A 19,631-nucleotide genomic window follows, 5' to 3' on the forward strand; every position below is an offset into this window, starting at 1 on the left:
AACTTATTTTATTTAGAATGTCCCAAAGAATCTAGAAAAAATATTTTCCGGAGGAAAATAGGAGATTTTTGAAAATAGTGCGCGCCGCACCGGCAAAAAAATCGGATGGACACGCATAATTAACAATTAAAAAACTACGGTCTAAATTGAAGTTAGACCCGATCACTCTTCGGAATCTTGAAAATGAATGTTTAAACTTTTTTTTTATTAACATCCAAGATTTTTTACAATCGGTTTTAAGCATTTAAACTTTAATCCAAGTTATTATGCGTAATTCGAAAATGCGTATTTTCGCATTTTTTAAATTTTACATCACCTATAACTCGAAAACTGTCAATTTTTGAGAAAAATCACAAGATACCTTTCTTGTTTAGAATGACCCAAAACACCTAAAAATATATTTTTTGGAGCAATAAAAGCTGATCTTATGTATTTGTTTAAACAATTTCTGCCCAAAAATTCCGTCCGGCACCCTTCAGATTTGTTTAAAGGGGATATTTTTTAATATGAATCCGCAGGGAAACCGAATTAGAAATGCTTTTCAGACGGGAGCGGTCTCACTACATGGACTATATCGTATCACTTTAAGTAGGTAGTGCCAGAATTCGGGCAGCTGCCTAAATTTTTAGTGACGGGTTCACGAAAAAGGTATAAAATAGAAATTTAAAAAAAATAGGTACGGATACTTTTACATTATGTAGGTATACCGGGTGGTGAATCGGAAAACGGGCCATAGGAAACTCAATGTAAAATTCTAAACTGTTGAATTCCTGCTTCCCTAATTATGTTACATCAAAAGTCATGAGAAGTTATTTGTAGAGGATTGAAATCTGTATTAAAAACAGAAGTTACAATTGTTCTACGATTTAAACACATTCCAAAATTTTGAAAAATATAATGTATTTACCGCAGTAGGTATGTGTGGGTATGTTAGGCCACACGTTACTATTTAACTGACAGTGAGCACATTATTGACTGAAGAAAATATCTTTATTATTAATATTTTCTCCTTAACTAAGGGTATCTTATCAACTTTATTGTGTTTTAAACAAAAAATGATAAAATAATTAAAAAAATTGACAGTTCTAATTGTTAATATAATAAATTCATTGTCAACAAATGCAATCTTATACACATTATTGTATTGTGTGTGGCCTAGCTTTGGCGTATTACTCTGAAAATTGTATTATATTTTTACAAAATTTTGAATAATTATTGTTCATAGAACAATATTAACAGTTGTTTTCAATAGAGAATTCAATTCTCTACAAATAGTTTCTGATGACTTTTGATGTAAAATAATTAGGGAAGCAGGAATTTAACAGCTTAGAATTTTACATTGAGTTTCCTATGGCCCGCTTTCCAATTCACCACCCGGTATACCATTTCTGGGGTGTCAACATCATGTCCGTCCAAGTAAAATCTCTCAACTTATCGCCCTTTACACAAATATCGGAAAACTATAACTAACTGAAATTCACCAGCGACGCGACGTCTGTCGTTTCATCGGCAATCACTGCAACACAAAGATAATTTTCAATTTCTTGTCTTATTTTCTCGAAATGAACATCTAAGATGCACTGAAGGAGTTCATTTTGTGTTATTTTGAGGTACATGCTTTTAAAGATTTGGAACTTTGAACCTAAGTCGTTGTCTAGTTCGGCTAACATTGAACAGTTCCATAAAGATGCGTCTAGTTTCTGAATTTTCCTTTTCGTCGTGATTTCTCAAAACTCGAAAGCTTCACAAAACCATATAGATATAATTTTTAATTTGATTCAAAACATATCGATTCTTTATCCACTTCTTGTTCATTGTGTTTAATTAGACTATCACGATAAGCTGAATTTAACTCGGGTTTTATTAAAACATTTAATAAAACCCGGGTTTTATTAATCATTCAAAATGTAATAATTATAAATACAAAAACGAGCGAGCGAGCGCGTAAAAAAACTCGAAAATATAATGTACTACCCTGTACGAGAATCTTTTTGGATCTACGATCCACTATTAACTATGATAAGCATAGTAAAAAATATTAGATCTTTCTTGTCGAGCCAGGCACGAATAGTCTCATTTAAACGTGTATTAAAAGTGCTATCTCTGTCACTTACATAGAATGCCCGTAAAATCTTTCTCTTTTCAGCTGAGCTATCTAAGCTTTTGGCACGATGCGATCATCCCGTCCGCTGTGAGTTGCGAGGGTTGTACTACACTGCACAGTTGTCAGATTTTATATAATTTATAAAGAGAAAAGAAATACTCACAAAAAATGTACGGGTGTTAAAACGGTTTAAAGATAAAAAAATATGTTTCTGCATAAAAATAAGGTAGTGCCATGGCTCCATGGCACTACCTCACCGGCCGCCACTGGCTGCAGGTATATTTTTTATATTGCGTATTTTATCAAAAACTATGTAATCTTTTTTGTCAGATTTTTCCGTGAGGTGCACCACCTTCAAAAACCTGAACAACTGGTTTTTAGGGGGCTTTGGAGATTTTTCCCATAATCAAGGTTTGATTTATAGTTTATAATATATAATTTAAAGTAATTGAGTCCTTTAGGACATTCAAAAATTGGACGAAATACGTTCAAACCCACAAAAAAATAACCCGCCTTTTTGGGCTTAAAAGACTCGGATGCTTCAGATTAAAAAAACTTTGATTTGATGTATTTTGAAATCTATAAAATGGGGAAATTCCCAAAAAAAAACCTAAAACCCAATTTTTCGGGTTTTTAAAAGGGGCGCATTACGAAAAAATCTGAAAAAAGATTAGAAATATAGAATATAGTTTATAATAAAATACAGAGGATAAAAAAATTAGACCTGATCTCAAAAAAAAGGTATACGCTTTTTTGGAATACAAAAAATGCACTTTGAGATTATGTACACTCAAACTACGATTCTATAAAAAATAGACATGTTTTTGAAGACAAAACATAGGCATGATAATCCTCCAATCTTAACTCCTTCCACATAACTTAATTTTTTGGTTCTGCTGAATGTCGGCTTAGCAAGTCCTTCTAGCCAATGTTCCTAAATCTGGACCGAATAGGTTAAAATAAACTATAGAAATATTTTTATTATTAAAATACTTTATAGATAGGAATACAAACTGATTTAACATTGAAAATTCTAAACGTAAGTAATTTTCTAAAATAATTTATAAAACTTCACAACCCTTTTATTGGAAGTACACCTGCAAAAACAAAATCAAATTATCAAGCAGCTATAGTATACAGTGATGAGCACGCTAATAACGGGCAAAATAACGCAAAAGATGGAAAACATAATACATTGTGTAATAAAAAGAGATGAAACTATAGACGGAGAGGCAGCGCTGAAAAATCTCTTTGAATTTACTAAAGCTAAATTTTTCACAGTTGATTATTGTGATTGTGTAGAGAAACATACTGCGGTCGGTCAAGCGAAACGTAGAACAGGGGTCACTTAGAGGGTATCAAAGTTGCTTTCCTACGAAGGTAATTAAATCCATTTACTAAGGCTGAAAATCAGTACACTCATTCTAAATTGGATATAAACAAAAGTTATTATAGTCGGTCAGCTGTATGACGGGACAGAGCCGGTCGGTCGGCCCCAATAAATGTACAGGGTTCTTCACTATATTTTGACCCCCTTGTAAACTGCTTTATTTACAGAATTAGAAAAAAATGTAAAATACAAAAGTTATTTGATTTTATTTTTTAATTATGATTTTTTGACATATATATCGTACTAGTACGTCATCCATCTAGGCGTGATGACGTAATCGACTATTTTTTAAATGAGAATAGGGGTCGTGTGCTAGCTCATTTGAAAGGTTATTTAATTTTCTATACAGTACTATAAACATTAAGATCATTATTTATACAGGGTGTCCAAAAAATGTTTGAATTATTAATTAAACAATTATTTTATTAAAAAAATTTTTTGGATACCCTGTATAATTAATCATGTTAATGTTTACATTACTGAATATGGAATTGAATAACCTTTAAAATGAACTAGCACACGACCCCTATTCACATTTAAAAAAATAGTCGATTACGTCATCACGCCCAAATGGATGACGTCACTAGTACGATATATATGTCAAAAAAATCATAATTAAAAAATCGAATAACTTTTGTATTTTACATTTTTTTCTAATTCTGCAAATAAAACAGTTTATAAGAGCGTCAAAATATATTAAATAACCCTGTACATTCATTGGGGCCGACCGACCGGCTCTGTCCCGTCATACAGCTGATCGACTATAATAACTTTTATTTATATTCAATTTAGAATGTGTGTACTGATTTTCAGCCTTAGTAAATGGATTTAATTATCTTCGTAGGAAAGCAACTTTGATACCCTCTCAGTAACCCCTGTTCTACGTTTCGCTTGACCGACCGCAGTATGTTTCTCTACACAATCACAGTAATCAACTGTGAAAAATCTAGCTTTAGTAAATTTTAAGAGATTTTTCAGCGCTTCCTCTTGGACTACTAGTAGACATGGAAATTATCGATATAAACGTATAAATTATTACATAGATTCCCACCTTACACCTTCAGCGCCACGGGTGGTTCACAAAATTTTCATTCTGGGCCAAAATGTTTTTTGGACGAATAGAGTTTTTTATGTTATTTTAGGGTGACTGAAGCAATTTGTTTATTTATTTGCAGTTTATTTTCGTATTTTTCTATTTTTGTATGTTTATATGAATTTCTAGTTACATACAGCCTATCTTTTCATGTCTACGTGTCGAAGGCCAAACCTAGTTATTCCAGGAAATTGGCTCAGGCCATAACATTATTCCCTACATATAAAAACTTAAAAAGTGTGTCCTTTTAGGAGACATAACCGATCGAACACAACGAGCCATGTGTATCTTTTTCGGTACACAGCGTTAAGGACAGTGTGTATCTAAAAGGATACACTGGCGCTGAGGGTGTTAAGACGTCAGTGACAGGAGTATTTTATAAAATTCTCCCGTCACAGTGACAGTTGTCATACTCCTCCAGTAGGTCTAAATGTGGGAAACTATGTAATGTAATGTTCATTTATACGTTTATATCCATAATTTCCACCTCTACTAGTTTCATCTCTTTTTACTTCATCATGTATTATGTTTTCCATCTTTTGCGTTATTTTGCCGGTTATTAGAGCGCTCATCACTGTATTGGGTCAATTTATTGTAACAAACATATTTAAGTTCTTATTTTATAATGGTATAAAAGATGATGATAGGGATATTCTTAGAAGATTCTTAATAAGATATTTACGAAAACTAAAGACCAGTATGTTAAGGTACGTATCCACACAAGGAAAACCCCGCTCCGTGTAGCAGCTGCACATAGTGGATACGTCGGTGATCCTCTTCGATCCAACCGGTTTGCGGTTTATATATAGGTAGGGGAGCGCATGCCGTATCCATTTGAGCTGCTACACGGAGCAGGGTTCACCCTTGTATGGATACGTACCTTTAGCTATAGTGGCCAGGGAAGGGAAAGTCAGATTGATTTTGTACTGTGACGAAGAAGCCAGTGACGTGATAAAGGGTGAGTAGCTTTTTTTGGGAGGTGGTAATCTTCTTAAGACCGTCTGGGAAGGTGTCCCAGGTGTGTCGGATTCGGCCCGCCCTATCTATATCACGAGCCGCCTACCGACTAAACCCACCTCCTCTTTCTCCAGCCGACGGGTCTGGAACCGCTCTTAGCGAGCATATCTGAAGGGTAAGTAGCTAGTCAACACTAACCGGTGATAGTGGAAAAAGATATATGGTAAATCATTGGTCTGTTAAATCAAAGATCGTCTGCAAAGCTGTAGAAAGGGTTGGAAACACCCGAGAGAATGAAAAGGTTATACAGCATTGCTAAAGCAAGGGGCAAGTCATCAAAGGGCTTGACTCACATGTGGCAGATTAAGAATGCGGATATATAGACCGGTCATTCTAGTAGAGTATAGGTCGCTCAGGTTCATGAGCTCTTTTAATCCATTTCATGCGGTGGATTGGTCCGCATAAGTCCTCTTCATTATCTTTTATAGATTTTCGTGTTTTCTTGCTTTCTCTGTGATCTGTTTCCATTCTTTCCTATTCTGTATTTTTTCTCTCCAGCCTGTAATTTCTATATTGTATATATCCTCTCGCAGTTGACCTTCCCATCTTATTTTCGGTCTTCCTCTAGGTCTGTTTATTACTGGCGTCCAATGTGTTATCTGCCTAAATAGTTCATCGGCTCCTCTTCTTTGGATGTGGCCAAACCATTTTAGTCTTTGTGCTTTAATGAATCTCACTATGTCTTCTCCTTCCATTAGATTTCTTATTTCGTGATTCATGAGAATTCGTATTTCTCCTTGATCTGTTTTAATTGGACCATGTATTCTTCTCATAACTTTTCTTTCTATTATTCTCAGTTTTTCTTCATCTTTTTTTTGTAAGGCACATTGCTTCTGCTCCATAGGTGATGACTGGTCTAATTGCCGCTCTATATATATTTGTCTTTGTTTTCTTGCTCAGGTTTTTATCTTTAAGTAGCTTGTGGTATTTCCAGAATGCCCTATTCCCTGTTTTAATTCTTTTATTTATCTCTAGGCTTCTTCTGTTTTGACCATCTACTAACACTCCTAAGTATTTAAAGCAGTCAACCCTTTGGAATACATTATCACTTATTCTTATTTCTTTTATTCTATTTATTTGGTCTTGATTTCTCGTACTTATTAAATATTTTGATTTTTTCTGATTAATTATTAACCCACTGATTTTCGCCTCTCTTGTCAATGTTAGCAATGCATCTTCTAGACTTCTCTTGTCACGGGCTATCAATCCTAGGTCATCTGCATACCCTATTATTTGTGTAGAGCTTTGGTTTATTGTCTATTTTGTTAGCCCTGTGTTTCTAATTACTCCCTCCAAGGCTCCTATATTAAAGAGAGTTGTCGATAGGCTGTCACCTTGTCTTACCCCATGTTCTATGTTGATATTCTTTTTTTCACCATCCACTCTTTTAACCTTTGCTGTTGAGTCCTTCATTGTCATTCTGGTCAATCTTATTAATTTTGCAGGTATATTCATATTTTTAATTTTTTAATAGCTGTTTTCTGTAGATGCTGTCGAAAGCCTGTTGGAAATCAATAAACAATATGTGCAATTCTATGCCATGTTCGTAATTTTTTTCGATTGTTTGCGTTAAAACGTGGATTGCATCTATTGTTGATCTCCCTTTTCTAAATCCCTGTTGATACGGTCCTAGGTGTTTTTCTGTGTATCTGGTTAGCCGATTTCTTATAATTGTTGTCATGATCTTATATGTTGTATTTAATAGCGTAATTGCTCTAGAATTGCTGCAAAGCGTTGGGTCTCCTTTTTTAAAAACTGGTAGGTATAATGAGTCCGTTCTTCCATTCTTCAGGCATGTATTCCTTTTCCCATATATTGACCATTAATTTATATATACGGTTTAGAAGGTTATCTCTTCCATTTGCAATCAATTCATTGTTAATCTCATCCGGTCCTGGAGTTTTGTCAGATTTTAATTGTTCTACTACTTCTATAAATTCTTGGTAGGTAGGTGCATCTTCTTCTTCTGCGTCGATTGCTTGGTTGCTTCTATTTATATCTTTAAAGTGATTTTCCCAATCTTTTTTGCTTATTTTACTGGTCACTTTGCTGCCGTTATATTGTTGTTTTATATATTCAAACAATTTTTTATTGTCTCTATTATTTGTTTCAATCATTTGATCTGAGATCCATGTCTCTTTCTTCCTTTTGTAAAGTTTGGCCGCTTCTCTCTTTTCTTTTTGGTATTGTTCATTTTCCTCTTGTCTGCTATTTTCAAGCCATTTGTTTCGTTCCAGCGTTTTAAGTTGACTTTGGTATCGACATTCTTCGTCAAACCATTCTTTGGTTTTTTTTTATTTTCATGAGGTCCTATAGTTTGTTCCGCAGCCTCTATGATGCTCATTTTTATATTTGTCCATTCCTCTTCTACGTTCGCGCCATCGGACCTCTTAAGTTTTTGTACTAGTTCCTCTGAATACTCTTGTTTTGTTTGTTGCACTTTTAATTTGGTTATGTTCCACCTCCTTCTTTTTCCTACCTTGTTATTAGATTTGATGATTTTCATCTTTATTTTGGCTATTAAGAGTATGTGGTCAGTATCAGCGTTTGCTCCTCTAAAGGATCTCACATCTTGTATTAGCTTTGACCATTTTTTCGAAATCAATACATGATCTATTTGGTTGCCATCTGATCTCCCTGGTAACATCCAGGTTATCTTGTGTTCCTTTTTATGTATAAATTTCGTACTGATTATATAGGTATTTGTTGCTGCTGCCAGATTGCAAACTTTTGCCCCGTTATCGTTTGTTACATTGTGGATCGTCTCTTTACCTGCTACATTTTGTCTTTTCCCACTTGCGCGTTAAAATCTCCCAGTATTATTAAGATATCGTTCCTAGGAATATTTTCGCAGGTTTCTTCTAAAAGTTCATAGAATTCCATTTTATCTTGTTGGTCTGCTTCCTCAGTAGGTGCGTAGCAGTTAACTAAAGATATATTGGCTTGTTTATTTTCGATTCTGATGTAGGAGATTCTTCCAATAATAGCTTTGAATTGTATTACTTTTTCTCTTTATTTTGCTCACCATAAAAGCCGTTCCATGTTTCCCCTGTTTGTCTTCTCCTGAATAATACAAAGTAACGATTTTCTTCTTAACTGTTCCTTCATTTTCAAAGCAAGGGACAAGTCATCAAAGGGCTTGACTCACGTGTGACAGATTAAGAATGCGGATATATGTGTTAAAATCCAATGTTGAAATAAAGCAAATTTGGTATGAGTACTTTAGAAAGTTGCTAAATGAAGAACACCAATACCTAAATGCCTCTAAAGCCTGAGGCAACTCCCTGGTCTGTAGAAAAATATTCGTGTCACCTATTTTTAATAAACTGCAGACCGTATAAAGAAAAAATTACCTTAACACCAGAACTATCCAAAAATAGGCCATCACGCAGCAGTAACCCTAATACAGACAGTACTTGCATTTTTATGTTCACAACGAGGACATTCAAACATTGTATCGGCAGTTTGGTTACCCTAAAAACGTTTAAATCATTATTAAATTTCTTTAAATTGGTACTAGACAATTGTATTATAATAAACTAAAAACTAACTAACTTTGGGGAGATGCCCCAACCTGTAGAAACTGTAATCACAGTAAAACGTGGTACCAATAAATATGAAACTGACAAATCTTCCAGTTTTGACTGCACCTAACCTCATAGAAGGAACATAGGAAAGAAGGAAGGACATACAGATAAATTGAGCTCACAAAACTAAAAGCATCTAAATGTATTTAATTTTTTTTTATTTCGACGGAATATTTAAGTTTTTTCTTACCTTTAAGCATACATAACAGAAAATGTGGTTACAGCCCATATGGTGTGGTAAAATAGGGTTTTCTCCACAATGAGCACATTTTGTATGCATTGTCATACCTTTGTTTGGTAAAATGGAGTAATCGTTTTTCACGTGAAAAGGATTAAAATTTCGTACCATCCTGCGAAGTTTGTGGTAGTTTATTAGTGGAATTACATATACTATTATTTCCTGAAAATGCAAAAATAAAGAATAAACAAACAAATTCGAAACCATGTATCATACAAAAATGCAATATTATAAGGACTTTAATTGGAGCTTCAATCATCACTATATCTCACTTTGTATTCCAAAGCTTTTTGAAGGACAAAGTAACCATACTTGATGGTTTGGTTTTCAAAAGAGTAAGTAAAGAGTTAAATCTTCTTACATATGTCAATTTCTCTTCTGACATTTTGGATGAATTTGAGTAAAAATTTACTGTGTTTTGCTTTTAAGAACAGTGGAATTTTACACCCTTCCTCAAAGGCTTGCACGATCATAGCCCCTTGAAGGCCAGAACATTCTGCTGAGCAAAACATTTGATTTTATATGTTCAATTTACTATTTTTACTTACTTTTAGTGTAACATTCACTAAACAACTAACAATGATCTTCACTCACTGGTTTGTTATTGATTAAGGTTAACATAATATGATATATTGTTACAAATATATAATGCAAATAACAGTTATCCAAGAACATTCAAAAGCCATCTCTTTAAGTTAATGATGACATTGTCAAGTAGAAAGACATTCTAGTAACGTTTACATATCCATACCAGTGTGAATTTTACTACACGTAATTTGCCGTGTAAAGACAGAAAAAGTAGGGATAGCCATAAAATATTTGCGAATTATGTTCCAATGGCCTTAAGTCAACTTTATAAAGTAACAAGACGTTTGCTTAACATACATACTACACATTACTCTATAATAATTGAGTTTACTTACTATAAATCCATTCCAAAGCAATTCTCTTGCTAAATATTTAGATTCGAAGTGTCTTTGTGCATTATCAGTTGCATAAACTTGGTTTAGCCCAAGGATTCTTTCTATTAAAAGAGGTTTTACACCATTACTTAAAAATATAGATAGATTGATAAAATCTAGAAGCTTTGTAAACAAGTAAATCTTGTAAAATGTGTTGTTTAAGTCATGGGACGGTTTCCAAATTTCAAATCTGGTTTTTACATAATCTAAGCAATGTCCAAGTAAATATAGTACTCTTTGAAAGGTGCCTATATCTTCATATTTTATAGAGAGAAGCTGTTGTCCAAAAGTACATCCGTTCTTAACTACGGAATTGTTAAGGAGCATAAATCGAAGAATTAAATTAAGCTCTGATTCATATGAGGCTAGTATTCCAGGCTGAAAGTATGGAATATAAAATAAGTACAAAATATGGGACAATGGTCATAGTTCAAATTCAATAGGATTGTCAGGGCAGAAACTTTGTAGTTCATAAACAGGTGATGGCAAGCAGTTATATATTTATTTGTTTATTAGTACTTATTTTTCTGTAATTTAAGGTCTCGAGGTCTCGAGCCCCTCCAGAGTATATCATTTTAAAGGGATACCCTGATAATCCTATTGAATTTTGACTATAGTTAATAGAAATAGATAAATGGAAAACATAACTTACTGGCAAATTTCTGGTTGCATTAGTAAATATCTGATATAAGGAGTTATAAATTTCTTTGTCTAAATATACAGCGTTCATCTGCGTTACCCGCAATAAAGTATTTTTATTGTTAGACATTACAATTGGTCGTATTTTTCATCTATCTCTTTAAAAACATTCAAGAACCATAAACATAACCTTTATTTCTGTCTGAGTAACAGCTGATTTTGACGTTTGTATTTGTAACCATAGGCGGAGCGAAATTAAATTTTTTATATTATTCTAATATAATAGCAAAAAAACAACAAAACACATATAGTAAATGAAAAATGAAGTAAATATTTTAAAGAACTCGAGGGGACAGAAATAAGACTTTACCGCGCCGTAATGCTTGTTTGTCAACATAACACTATCTTTGAATTTAATGTTTCATAGTTAATAATATTTTTATGTACCTATAGTTTTTTTATGAGAGTGGAAATCTTCTAAAGGCCGTTCCAGGTGAATCGTGCCTTCCGTGAGTAGGATTGAGAGTAACTTGAATACATCCAAACGAATTTCCCCCGGATGCATCGATACAATACTTCAATACAATACCTGCCAACTAAAACCATTCTCGGGAATGGGTGTGTGGCAAGGTTAGTAAATAGACCCATAGATCTTATACTGACCTTGGGTGTGCACGCGCACCCACCCTTTCACTTTTCTTGTTTAATGTTAAGCAAATGTAGATCTTTAGGAATAACGTTTCAAAGGTTAGTATGCAAATATTATGTACATAAATAAATTATGCAAATATTATAAACAAAGGCATGCCCTGTATTTCAGAAAATAAATTAATACTATTGGTTCTGGTTTCCTTTACGGGAGACGGATTACAGATATGAAATTTATACCAATGAATTCTGTTTCACTTACTGATAATTGGTCATATCCATTTATTATTTTAATAATTGTGAATAAGCCACAAACTACAAACTTCGCTTATTCCTAACTAAAATAGTAAATAGAGATAATAAAAGGATTATTTGTAAAATTAAAATAATTCTTCTTTTTGCTCTTTTGCTAATGTATGCGTTTATAAACAGGATGGTAGACCACACACTATAATATGTAGTACCAACTAATGAATACACAGAATATTATAGTCGGTTCGCTAAACTCAGTCTCAGTACTACTGAGTCTCAGACACAACTGGCTAGTGATTTTAGTAAATTATTTTGCCAATTTCGTAAAATTGGCAAAAAAATAATAACTAAATAGTTAATAATTACTAAATAGTTAGTAATTTTGGCAAAATTGGCCAAAAACAAAAAAATTACCTACTAAAATCACTAGCCAGTTGTGTGTGACTTTGGGGAACGACTATACTAATAAACAATTTCTAAGCTATTTTATAATATTTTGTGAGTTCGTTAATCATATTTTTTATTTAAAACTAAAATTTGTTAATAATGCTTAGTAATGCATATATTTTGTATTTTTAGCTTTCCAGAAGATCCTGCGAAGAAGGCATGAAGTATAGATCTGATTTGTTAATAGAGGAGTATGTTCAAAACATTTTTTAGAAAAAGATATTGACAGAACTTCACTTTCATCTGTTCGTTTGAGAGACTGTGCTGTTCCAATAGCTTATGTCACACAGGTAATATGCTTAACATAATTAATAATACAGTCCGTACAATATAGATACTGTTGCAATTCATTAGAGAGATTTTGCACTTCTTATTTTGCAATTCCGTTATGGTTATCGTTATACTATGTCTGCGCAGTAGCGAATATATGATCCGTTATGAAACATAAGGGATTCCGTAATTTACGGAGGTTTAAAGTAGTGCTTATCGTTATCATTATAGTAATGGTTAAATTGCTTTGTTGCCAGAATGTAAAAAATCAGTAAAATTACATTTACATAGATTCTAATTTTGATGACTTATAAATTAAAATATCAAAAACTGTTCAAGTATATGCTTAAAATTACAATAACGTTATGTGAAGTGAGGTTACGTTTAAATAACGATAACGATGACACAAAAAACCCACTTGAAAGGCTGCAAAAACTCTGCTTTTTAACGTTGCCATAATCGTTATGCTTAATAAAGTTAACCATAGCGGAGCCAAAATCAGCGGTTATTTTAAGAGGTGCAAAATCTCTCTAATATCTACATCAGAGATCTAAGTTGACATTGTTGCCCAATTACAAAAAATTTTTGAATTCATTTTAAGTCAAATATATCACATAATTATTGCGAAGTAGATTACACAACAAAACAGATTAATATTTAATGTAAATAAATAAAAACATCAGAAATAGAAAACAAGAATTAAGTTATAATCTTTTGTTATAGTTATTAAGGTACCAAAGGGTATTATAAGGATAATAACGCTTGAGGTCAATGGTGTATTAAACAAGGGCCTTCGGCCTGAGGGATATACGTTGACCGAAAGCGTTATTATTATAATACCTGTGGTGCCTTCAACGTTTAATGTCTGACTAAATTATTCTTTAAATGCGAAAAATTTGAATGAATTTTGAATTAATTAGTTTTTAAATAAGTACATTTACCAATAACAGTAGTAACGTAATTGTGGTAACCATAGTTTTACTTAGGTTGGTATTTGTCAACTTGACAGTATCTAAGTCGTTATTTAAATTTAATGCCCAAGGGCATTATTTTTGAAAATAACACCCTAGAGCGTTATATCGTACTTAACAGACTTCGAAATAATGTTATTATTTGTCAAATAATATACCAGTCGGACATTAAAGTAAATAATAAAAACAATAGATATAATGAATACTAAATACTTATTTGTTTGTGAAAAAGCTATTTCTTTGTGTTGAATACCCAGTAAAAATAAGCAACGGCAAATCTAGGGGATTTTTGTTATTGTATGATGTAGTTGGAAACAATGTTATATAAGTGTCAGATGTCAACTAAAAGTAAAAAATGTGTCAAAAAGAAAAATAAATGTTGATTTTGATGTTTAAGTTATTTGTAGAATTATTGAGTTTTCTTTTAAAATAAAACTGACTAGAAGTACTTCGGTGTTTAACTAACATCCACGCAATTCTGCAAAACATCAGGTTATGGCCCAGATCACTTGTTTTCGTGAGTATTTCGCCAGTAAAAAAAGTCAGTGTTGAAGAGCCTGTGTCGGTAGTTTGCCGCGGCCAACGAAAATAAAAAAGAAAAGCTGAAAAAAAGGTGAAAAAGAAGCTCGAGTATATATACATAAAAAAAGAAAAACATAAATCCGAAAAATGGAAAATTCATCGGCTGCGTTGAAACTTAGTGGTGGTGACAACTGGGTAGCCTGGAAATTTCAAACAAGGGTAGTGCTAAAAAGCCGTGGTTATTATGACATAGTAATAGGAAAGTCTGTGAGACCGAGCACTACTGGAGATGACCAAAAGAAATGGGATGCTGGTGATTCAAAAGCACAAGAATTTATAGTAACCAGAATAGAGCAAGGCCCTATGACACACATTTTATCCTGTGAGACCTCGAAAGATATGTGGACAAAGTTGAAGTCTGTCTACGACAAAGAGTCAGAGGTGAGCATTCATTTAATGCAACAAAAGTTTTTTCTCTTGGAGTTTTCATCAGGTAAAAATGTTGCCTCATTCATATCACAGCTTGAAGAGATAAAAAATAAGCTAAAGCAAGCTGGTGAAGAGCTGTCCGATAAAATGATCATGACAAAAATACTTATGGCATTGCCAGAGGAATATAAGCATTTTCGGTCCGCATGGGAATCCGTACCATCTGATAAACAAACTCTAGATGAACTTACATCAAGACTACTTATCGAAGAAGAAAGAAGTAAGTCAGCACAGGGCAGCACAGCATTGGCGATGAAAAGTGATACAAGCAGAGAATTTAAAGGGCAAAAGAAAACCAGGTTAAAGTGCCATTTTTGTGGCAGAGGTGGCCATATTGCGAAAAATTGCTTTTTCAAGAAGAAAGAGAGAGATAATAATAGCCAGAAAGACATAAAAGTATGCAGTCAATGTAAAAGACGAGGACACAACTTACAAGAGTGTTGGTTTAATAAAAATAAAAATGAAAAACAACAGACAAGCAGAGAAGAAAATAAAATTGACAGTAATGCATTCATGGTATATACTGGGAGTAAGAAAAATAAAAATGAATGGTGCTTGGACACAGGAGCTAGCGAACATATGTGCTGGAATCAAGATCTGTTTGAAGAATTGATAGAGATAAGCTATAAAAAACAAGTAAAAGTCGGAAATGGAGAAAAATTACCAGTTAAAGGTATTGGAAAAATAACTCTATGGGCATTTAATGGTAAGAAATTTATAAAGTCAACCCTGTCAGATGTATTATTTGTGCCAGATTTAAAATTTAATTTATTCTCAGCTGGATGTGCCTTAGATAAAGGTTATAAGATGTTTTCAAACAATGAAAAATGTGAATTTTATAATGACAAAGGAGAAATAAGAGCATTGGCAACACGGGATAACAAATTATACAAAATGTTATTCTCACAAGAACAAAACACTGAAACCTTTGCAAATATTTTAATTTCGGAACGCACCCCTAACGAAAACTTGTCTGACGGTCAAGTTCAAGAAAACAGCTGTTTAGTAGATGTATTTTTATCAGAGTGTAATTCTGCAAAAACAACAGAAAGTTTGAGAGTTTGGCACTGCAGACTAGCACATCAAAATACTACATATGTGAGAAACTTTTTAAGGCAAAATAACATTGATTTTATAGACGAAAAATTCGTGTGTGAACAGTGTTTAACAGGTAAACAACACAGAATACCATTCAAGTTAAGTGAATCAAGAGCAAGTGAGCCATTATAATTAGTGCATACAGACGTATGTGGCCCTATGGAAGAAGAGTCTTTAGGGGGAAATAGGTATTTCCTGTTGTTAAAGGATGACTATACAAATTATAGGTACGCGTATTTCATGAAAAATAAATCAGAAGTTAAGAAACACCTTAAAAATTTTATATCATTAGCCGAGAGAGAGACAGGCTACAAGATGAAAACTTTACGATCAGATAACGGTTTAGAGTTTATGAACCAAGAAATAAAGGAGATGCTTGACTATCAAGGCATAAAACATCAGAGATCAGTAGTGTATACACCTCAGCAGAACCGTAGGGCTGAGAGGGAAAATAGAACCCTAGTTGAATCAGCCCGAACTATGATACAAGGGCAAAAGTTGAATAAAAACTTGTGGGCAGAGGCCATACATACAGCAGTGTATGTTTTAAACCGAACAGGCCCTAGTAGCATAAAAAATGTGACACCTTATGAATTATGGTACAAAAAGAAAGTCAATAATATTTCTACACTCAAGAGTTTTGGTTCTAGAGTATCAGTGCATGTCCCAAAAGAGAAGAGATTAAAATGGGATGCAAAAAATATGTTTGGTTTCTTTATTGGCTACAGTGAGGATGTAAAAGGTTACAAAATATTTGTCCCAGACAAAAATAAAGTTGAAATTCATCGAGATGTCATATTTTTGCCCGAGAAAACCATAGAAATAAAAAATGGGGAGACAGACATGAATAAAAACATACAGATGATATGTGAGGAGATAAAGTCAGAAGAAGATGACAGTGAAGCAGAAGAACCTCAAAATAATAGAGAAGAAAGCAGTGAGAGTGACCTCGAAACTGATAGCAGTATTGAAGATGTGAATGAAATAGAGCAGGAGCATGGATATGACCTGAGAAGACATATAAAAAGACCCTCAAGATATGATGATTATGTTCTGGATGATGACGAAATGAGTTTGTTGACTTTTAGTGATGATGAAGAACCCCAGACGTATGATGATGCAGTGGCCAGTAGTGAGTGTAAAAATTGGAAGAAAGCTATGCAATCAGAAATAAATGCGTTGCTAGAAAATGAAACATGGGAGTTTGTGCAAAGTAGTGATGGTCAAAAAGTCATTGAGTGCAAGTGGGTGTTCAAGAAAAAGAAAAATGAAAATGGTAAAGTAGTGAAATATAAAGCTCGTTTGGTAGCTAGAGGTTTTCAACAAATTGGTATGTGTTTTAATGATATTTATAGTCTAGTAGCAAAATTACCATCAATAAGGATTTTCTTAGCCATGTGTAATACTTTTGATATGAAAATTCATCAAGTAGATGTTTGTAGTGCATTTCTAAATGGGGATATTAAAGAAAATGTTTTTATTTCACTCCCAAAGGGATTTAAAGAAAAAGAGGGCACTATTTGCAAATTAAGAAAATCCTTATATGGTTTGAAAAGTTCACCTAAAAATTGGAATGACAAATTTCATAATTTGATGCAAAATTTGAGTTTTTCAAGATCTGAATATGAATATTGTCTTTATATTAAAGTAAATGAAAAAGGTAGGATATACATTTTGCTGTATGTTGATGATTTGCTGTTGGCAGGTACAAATGATCAAGAAGTTGAGAAAATAAAATACATTTTAAACAAAAACTTCAAAATGAACGACTTAGGTCAAATAAAACATTTTTTGGGTATGTGCATAACTCAAAATTTGTCTGAAGGCAAAATAAAAATTAATCAAACTGTTTACTTAAAAAATGTTTTGAAGAAATTTGACATGTCAAGCTGCAAACCATCAACAACACCAATGGATAATAATTTTCACCACGATTTTCTCAAACGAGAAAAATCTGAGAGCATAGAGATAGAAAAGAAATGTAGAGTTGCTATAGGATGTTTGATGTATGCAATGTTATGCTCAAGACCAGATTTGTGTATAGCTATAGGTATATTAAGCAGGTATCAAACATGTGCAAGTAACGATTTGTGGGTAGCAATAAAAAGAGTATTGAGATATATTCAAAGCACAGTTACTATGAGTTTGATATACTATAAACATAAATATAAACAGGAAAATTTGATGTAGGGTACTCAGATTCAGATTGGGCAGGTGACCGTACTGATAGAAAATCTACATCAGGATATGTATTCAAAGTTTTTAATTGCACGGTGTCATGGGCATCACGGAAACAGTCTACAGTCAGTTTGTCCTCTACTGAAGCTGAATATGTTGCACTAAGTGTATGTGTGAGTGAAGCATGTTGGCTAAGATACTTAATGTATGATTTAAAAATAAAACCTGATTATGTAGCGGTTCTAATTCATGCAGACAATCAAAGCGCTATAAGGGTTAGTAGAAATCCGGAATTTCATAAAAGACTAAAACATGTTGATATTAGATTTCATTTTGTACGAGATAAAATTAAGGAAAATATTGTTGTATTAAAATATCTTAATACAAGTGACCAACAGGCTGACATATGTACAAAACCATTAGGTTTAACTCTGTTTAAAAAATTTAGAGAGTTGCTAGGTTTAGAATAAAAAAATTAATTTAGATCTAGGAGATTTACCGTTGAGGGGGGGTGTTGAATACCCAGTAAAAATAAGCAACGGCAAATCTAGGGGATTTTTGTTATTGTATGATGTAGTTGGAAACAATGTTATATAAGTGTCAGATGTCAACTAAAAGTAAAAAATGTGTCAAAAAGAAAAATAAATGTTGATTTTGATGTTTAAGTTATTTGTAGAATTATTGAGTTTTCTTTTAAAATAAAACTGACTAGAAGTACTTCGGTGTTTAATTAACATCCACGCAATTCTGCAAAACATCACTTTGTGGCTTTTTTGTAATTAACTATTCTAATGGGGAAATAAGCCACAATTTACTTGAAAAATAATTTTATTTAGGTTTCTTCTTCCACATCCGACGTCGTTGTCAAAATACAAAATGTTCATTATTATTATTTTATTTATTAAATATTATTTTTTATTATTTATTTAAATATTATTTAATATTTATTTTTTTATTATTATTTATGCATATTATTATTATTACCTGTAAATTAATATTTCTTCTGATTGTTAATTGTAAAGGATAGAAAAATTACCTTTTATTTTATTTTCTTTTAGAATCAGCCGAGAGAAGTGGTCTACAAAAAAACCAGGAAGGAAATGGAATATGTGGCTACGAAAAGCAAAAGAAAGGTTTACAAGCAAATGTGACACATTTTTTTTATAATATTTAGGAATGTCAGTAAATTACATTAAAAAAATGTATGAAAAGATTTTTTGCAATAAAAATGTTTATATTTATCAAGGATGTATTATTTGTTATGGCCACATATCGTCAGTGATGTGACAATACCTCCTATCTGTTTTTTCATGAGATTTGTAAGATAGACTAAAAACTTGTTTGGGCCACCTCCTTTTTTCATATATATTTTGATTTGTTTTGCAATAAATTCAATTATCTATTTACTACAAAACAAGTCAGAACTTACGTATGAAAACAGGTGACCTTAAAAAATGTTTTTCGTCTCCTGCACACCTCATGAAAAAACATATAGGAGGTATTGTCACATCACTGACGATATATTTCAGAGAATGTCTAAAAAATATACTATGAATGTTCAAAGAATGTTCGTAGACATTCATGGAATGTTCCAACAAGACATTCAGTCTAAAAAATATACTGTGAATGTCCAAAGAACATTCATGGAATGTTCCAACATTCATGGAATGTTCCAACAAGACATTCAGTCTAAAAAATATACTGTGAATGTCCAAAGAACATTCAT

General features: G+C 32.8%; 1 protein-coding gene and 1 long non-coding RNA gene across 3 annotated transcripts; one reads left to right on the plus strand and one right to left on the minus strand.

Moving 5' to 3' along the window:
* Positions 1 to 3,064: 3,064 nt before the first annotated feature.
* LOC114326464 (peroxisome biogenesis factor 2) lies at positions 3,065 to 11,248 on the minus strand. 2 transcript variants are annotated; one of them, XM_028274845.2, is made up of 5 exons: positions 11,044 to 11,248; positions 10,353 to 10,769; positions 9,382 to 9,591; positions 8,958 to 9,078; positions 3,065 to 3,201 (listed from the first exon to the last, which is right to left on the minus strand). In XM_028274845.2, exons 1-4 carry the CDS (start codon positions 11,158 to 11,160, stop codon positions 8,989 to 8,991), a joined length of 834 nt encoding a protein of 277 aa, XP_028130646.1. In that variant the 5' UTR covers positions 11,161 to 11,248; the 3' UTR covers positions 3,065 to 3,201; positions 8,958 to 8,988. The 2 variants fall into 2 exon arrangements, with proteins under 2 accessions (XP_028130646.1, XP_028130648.1); XM_028274847.2 differs by lacking the exon at positions 8,958 to 9,078.
* A 1,226-nt stretch (positions 11,249 to 12,474) lies between these two features.
* On the plus strand, positions 12,475 to 19,146 carry LOC126888469 (uncharacterized). The gene is made up of 2 exons (XR_007699567.1): positions 12,475 to 12,667; positions 18,964 to 19,146. It is a non-coding gene; the product is annotated as an uncharacterized LOC126888469 (long non-coding RNA).
* Positions 19,147 to 19,631: the final 485 nt, after the last annotated feature.

The sequence above is a fragment of the Diabrotica virgifera genome, chromosome 7 (genome assembly GCF_917563875.1).
Source record: "Diabrotica virgifera virgifera chromosome 7, PGI_DIABVI_V3a".
In the NCBI taxonomy this organism is placed as follows: domain Eukaryota; kingdom Metazoa; phylum Arthropoda; class Insecta; order Coleoptera; family Chrysomelidae; genus Diabrotica; species Diabrotica virgifera.

Bases quoted from the DNA above. Each gene is read 5' to 3' on its own strand.
- LOC114326464 (XM_028274845.2), bottom strand. From the start codon at position 11,160: ATGTCTAACAATAAAAATACTTTATTGCGGGTAACGCAGATGAACGCT. The intron at 10,770-11,043 runs GTAAGTTATGTT...CCATACTTTCAG, and splicing joins ATGCAACCAGAAATTTGCCA to CCTGGAATACTAGCCTCATA. The intron at 9,079-9,381 runs GTAAGAAAAAAC...AAACGTTTTTAG, and splicing joins TCTGTTATGTATGCTTAAAG to GGTAACCAAACTGCCGATAC.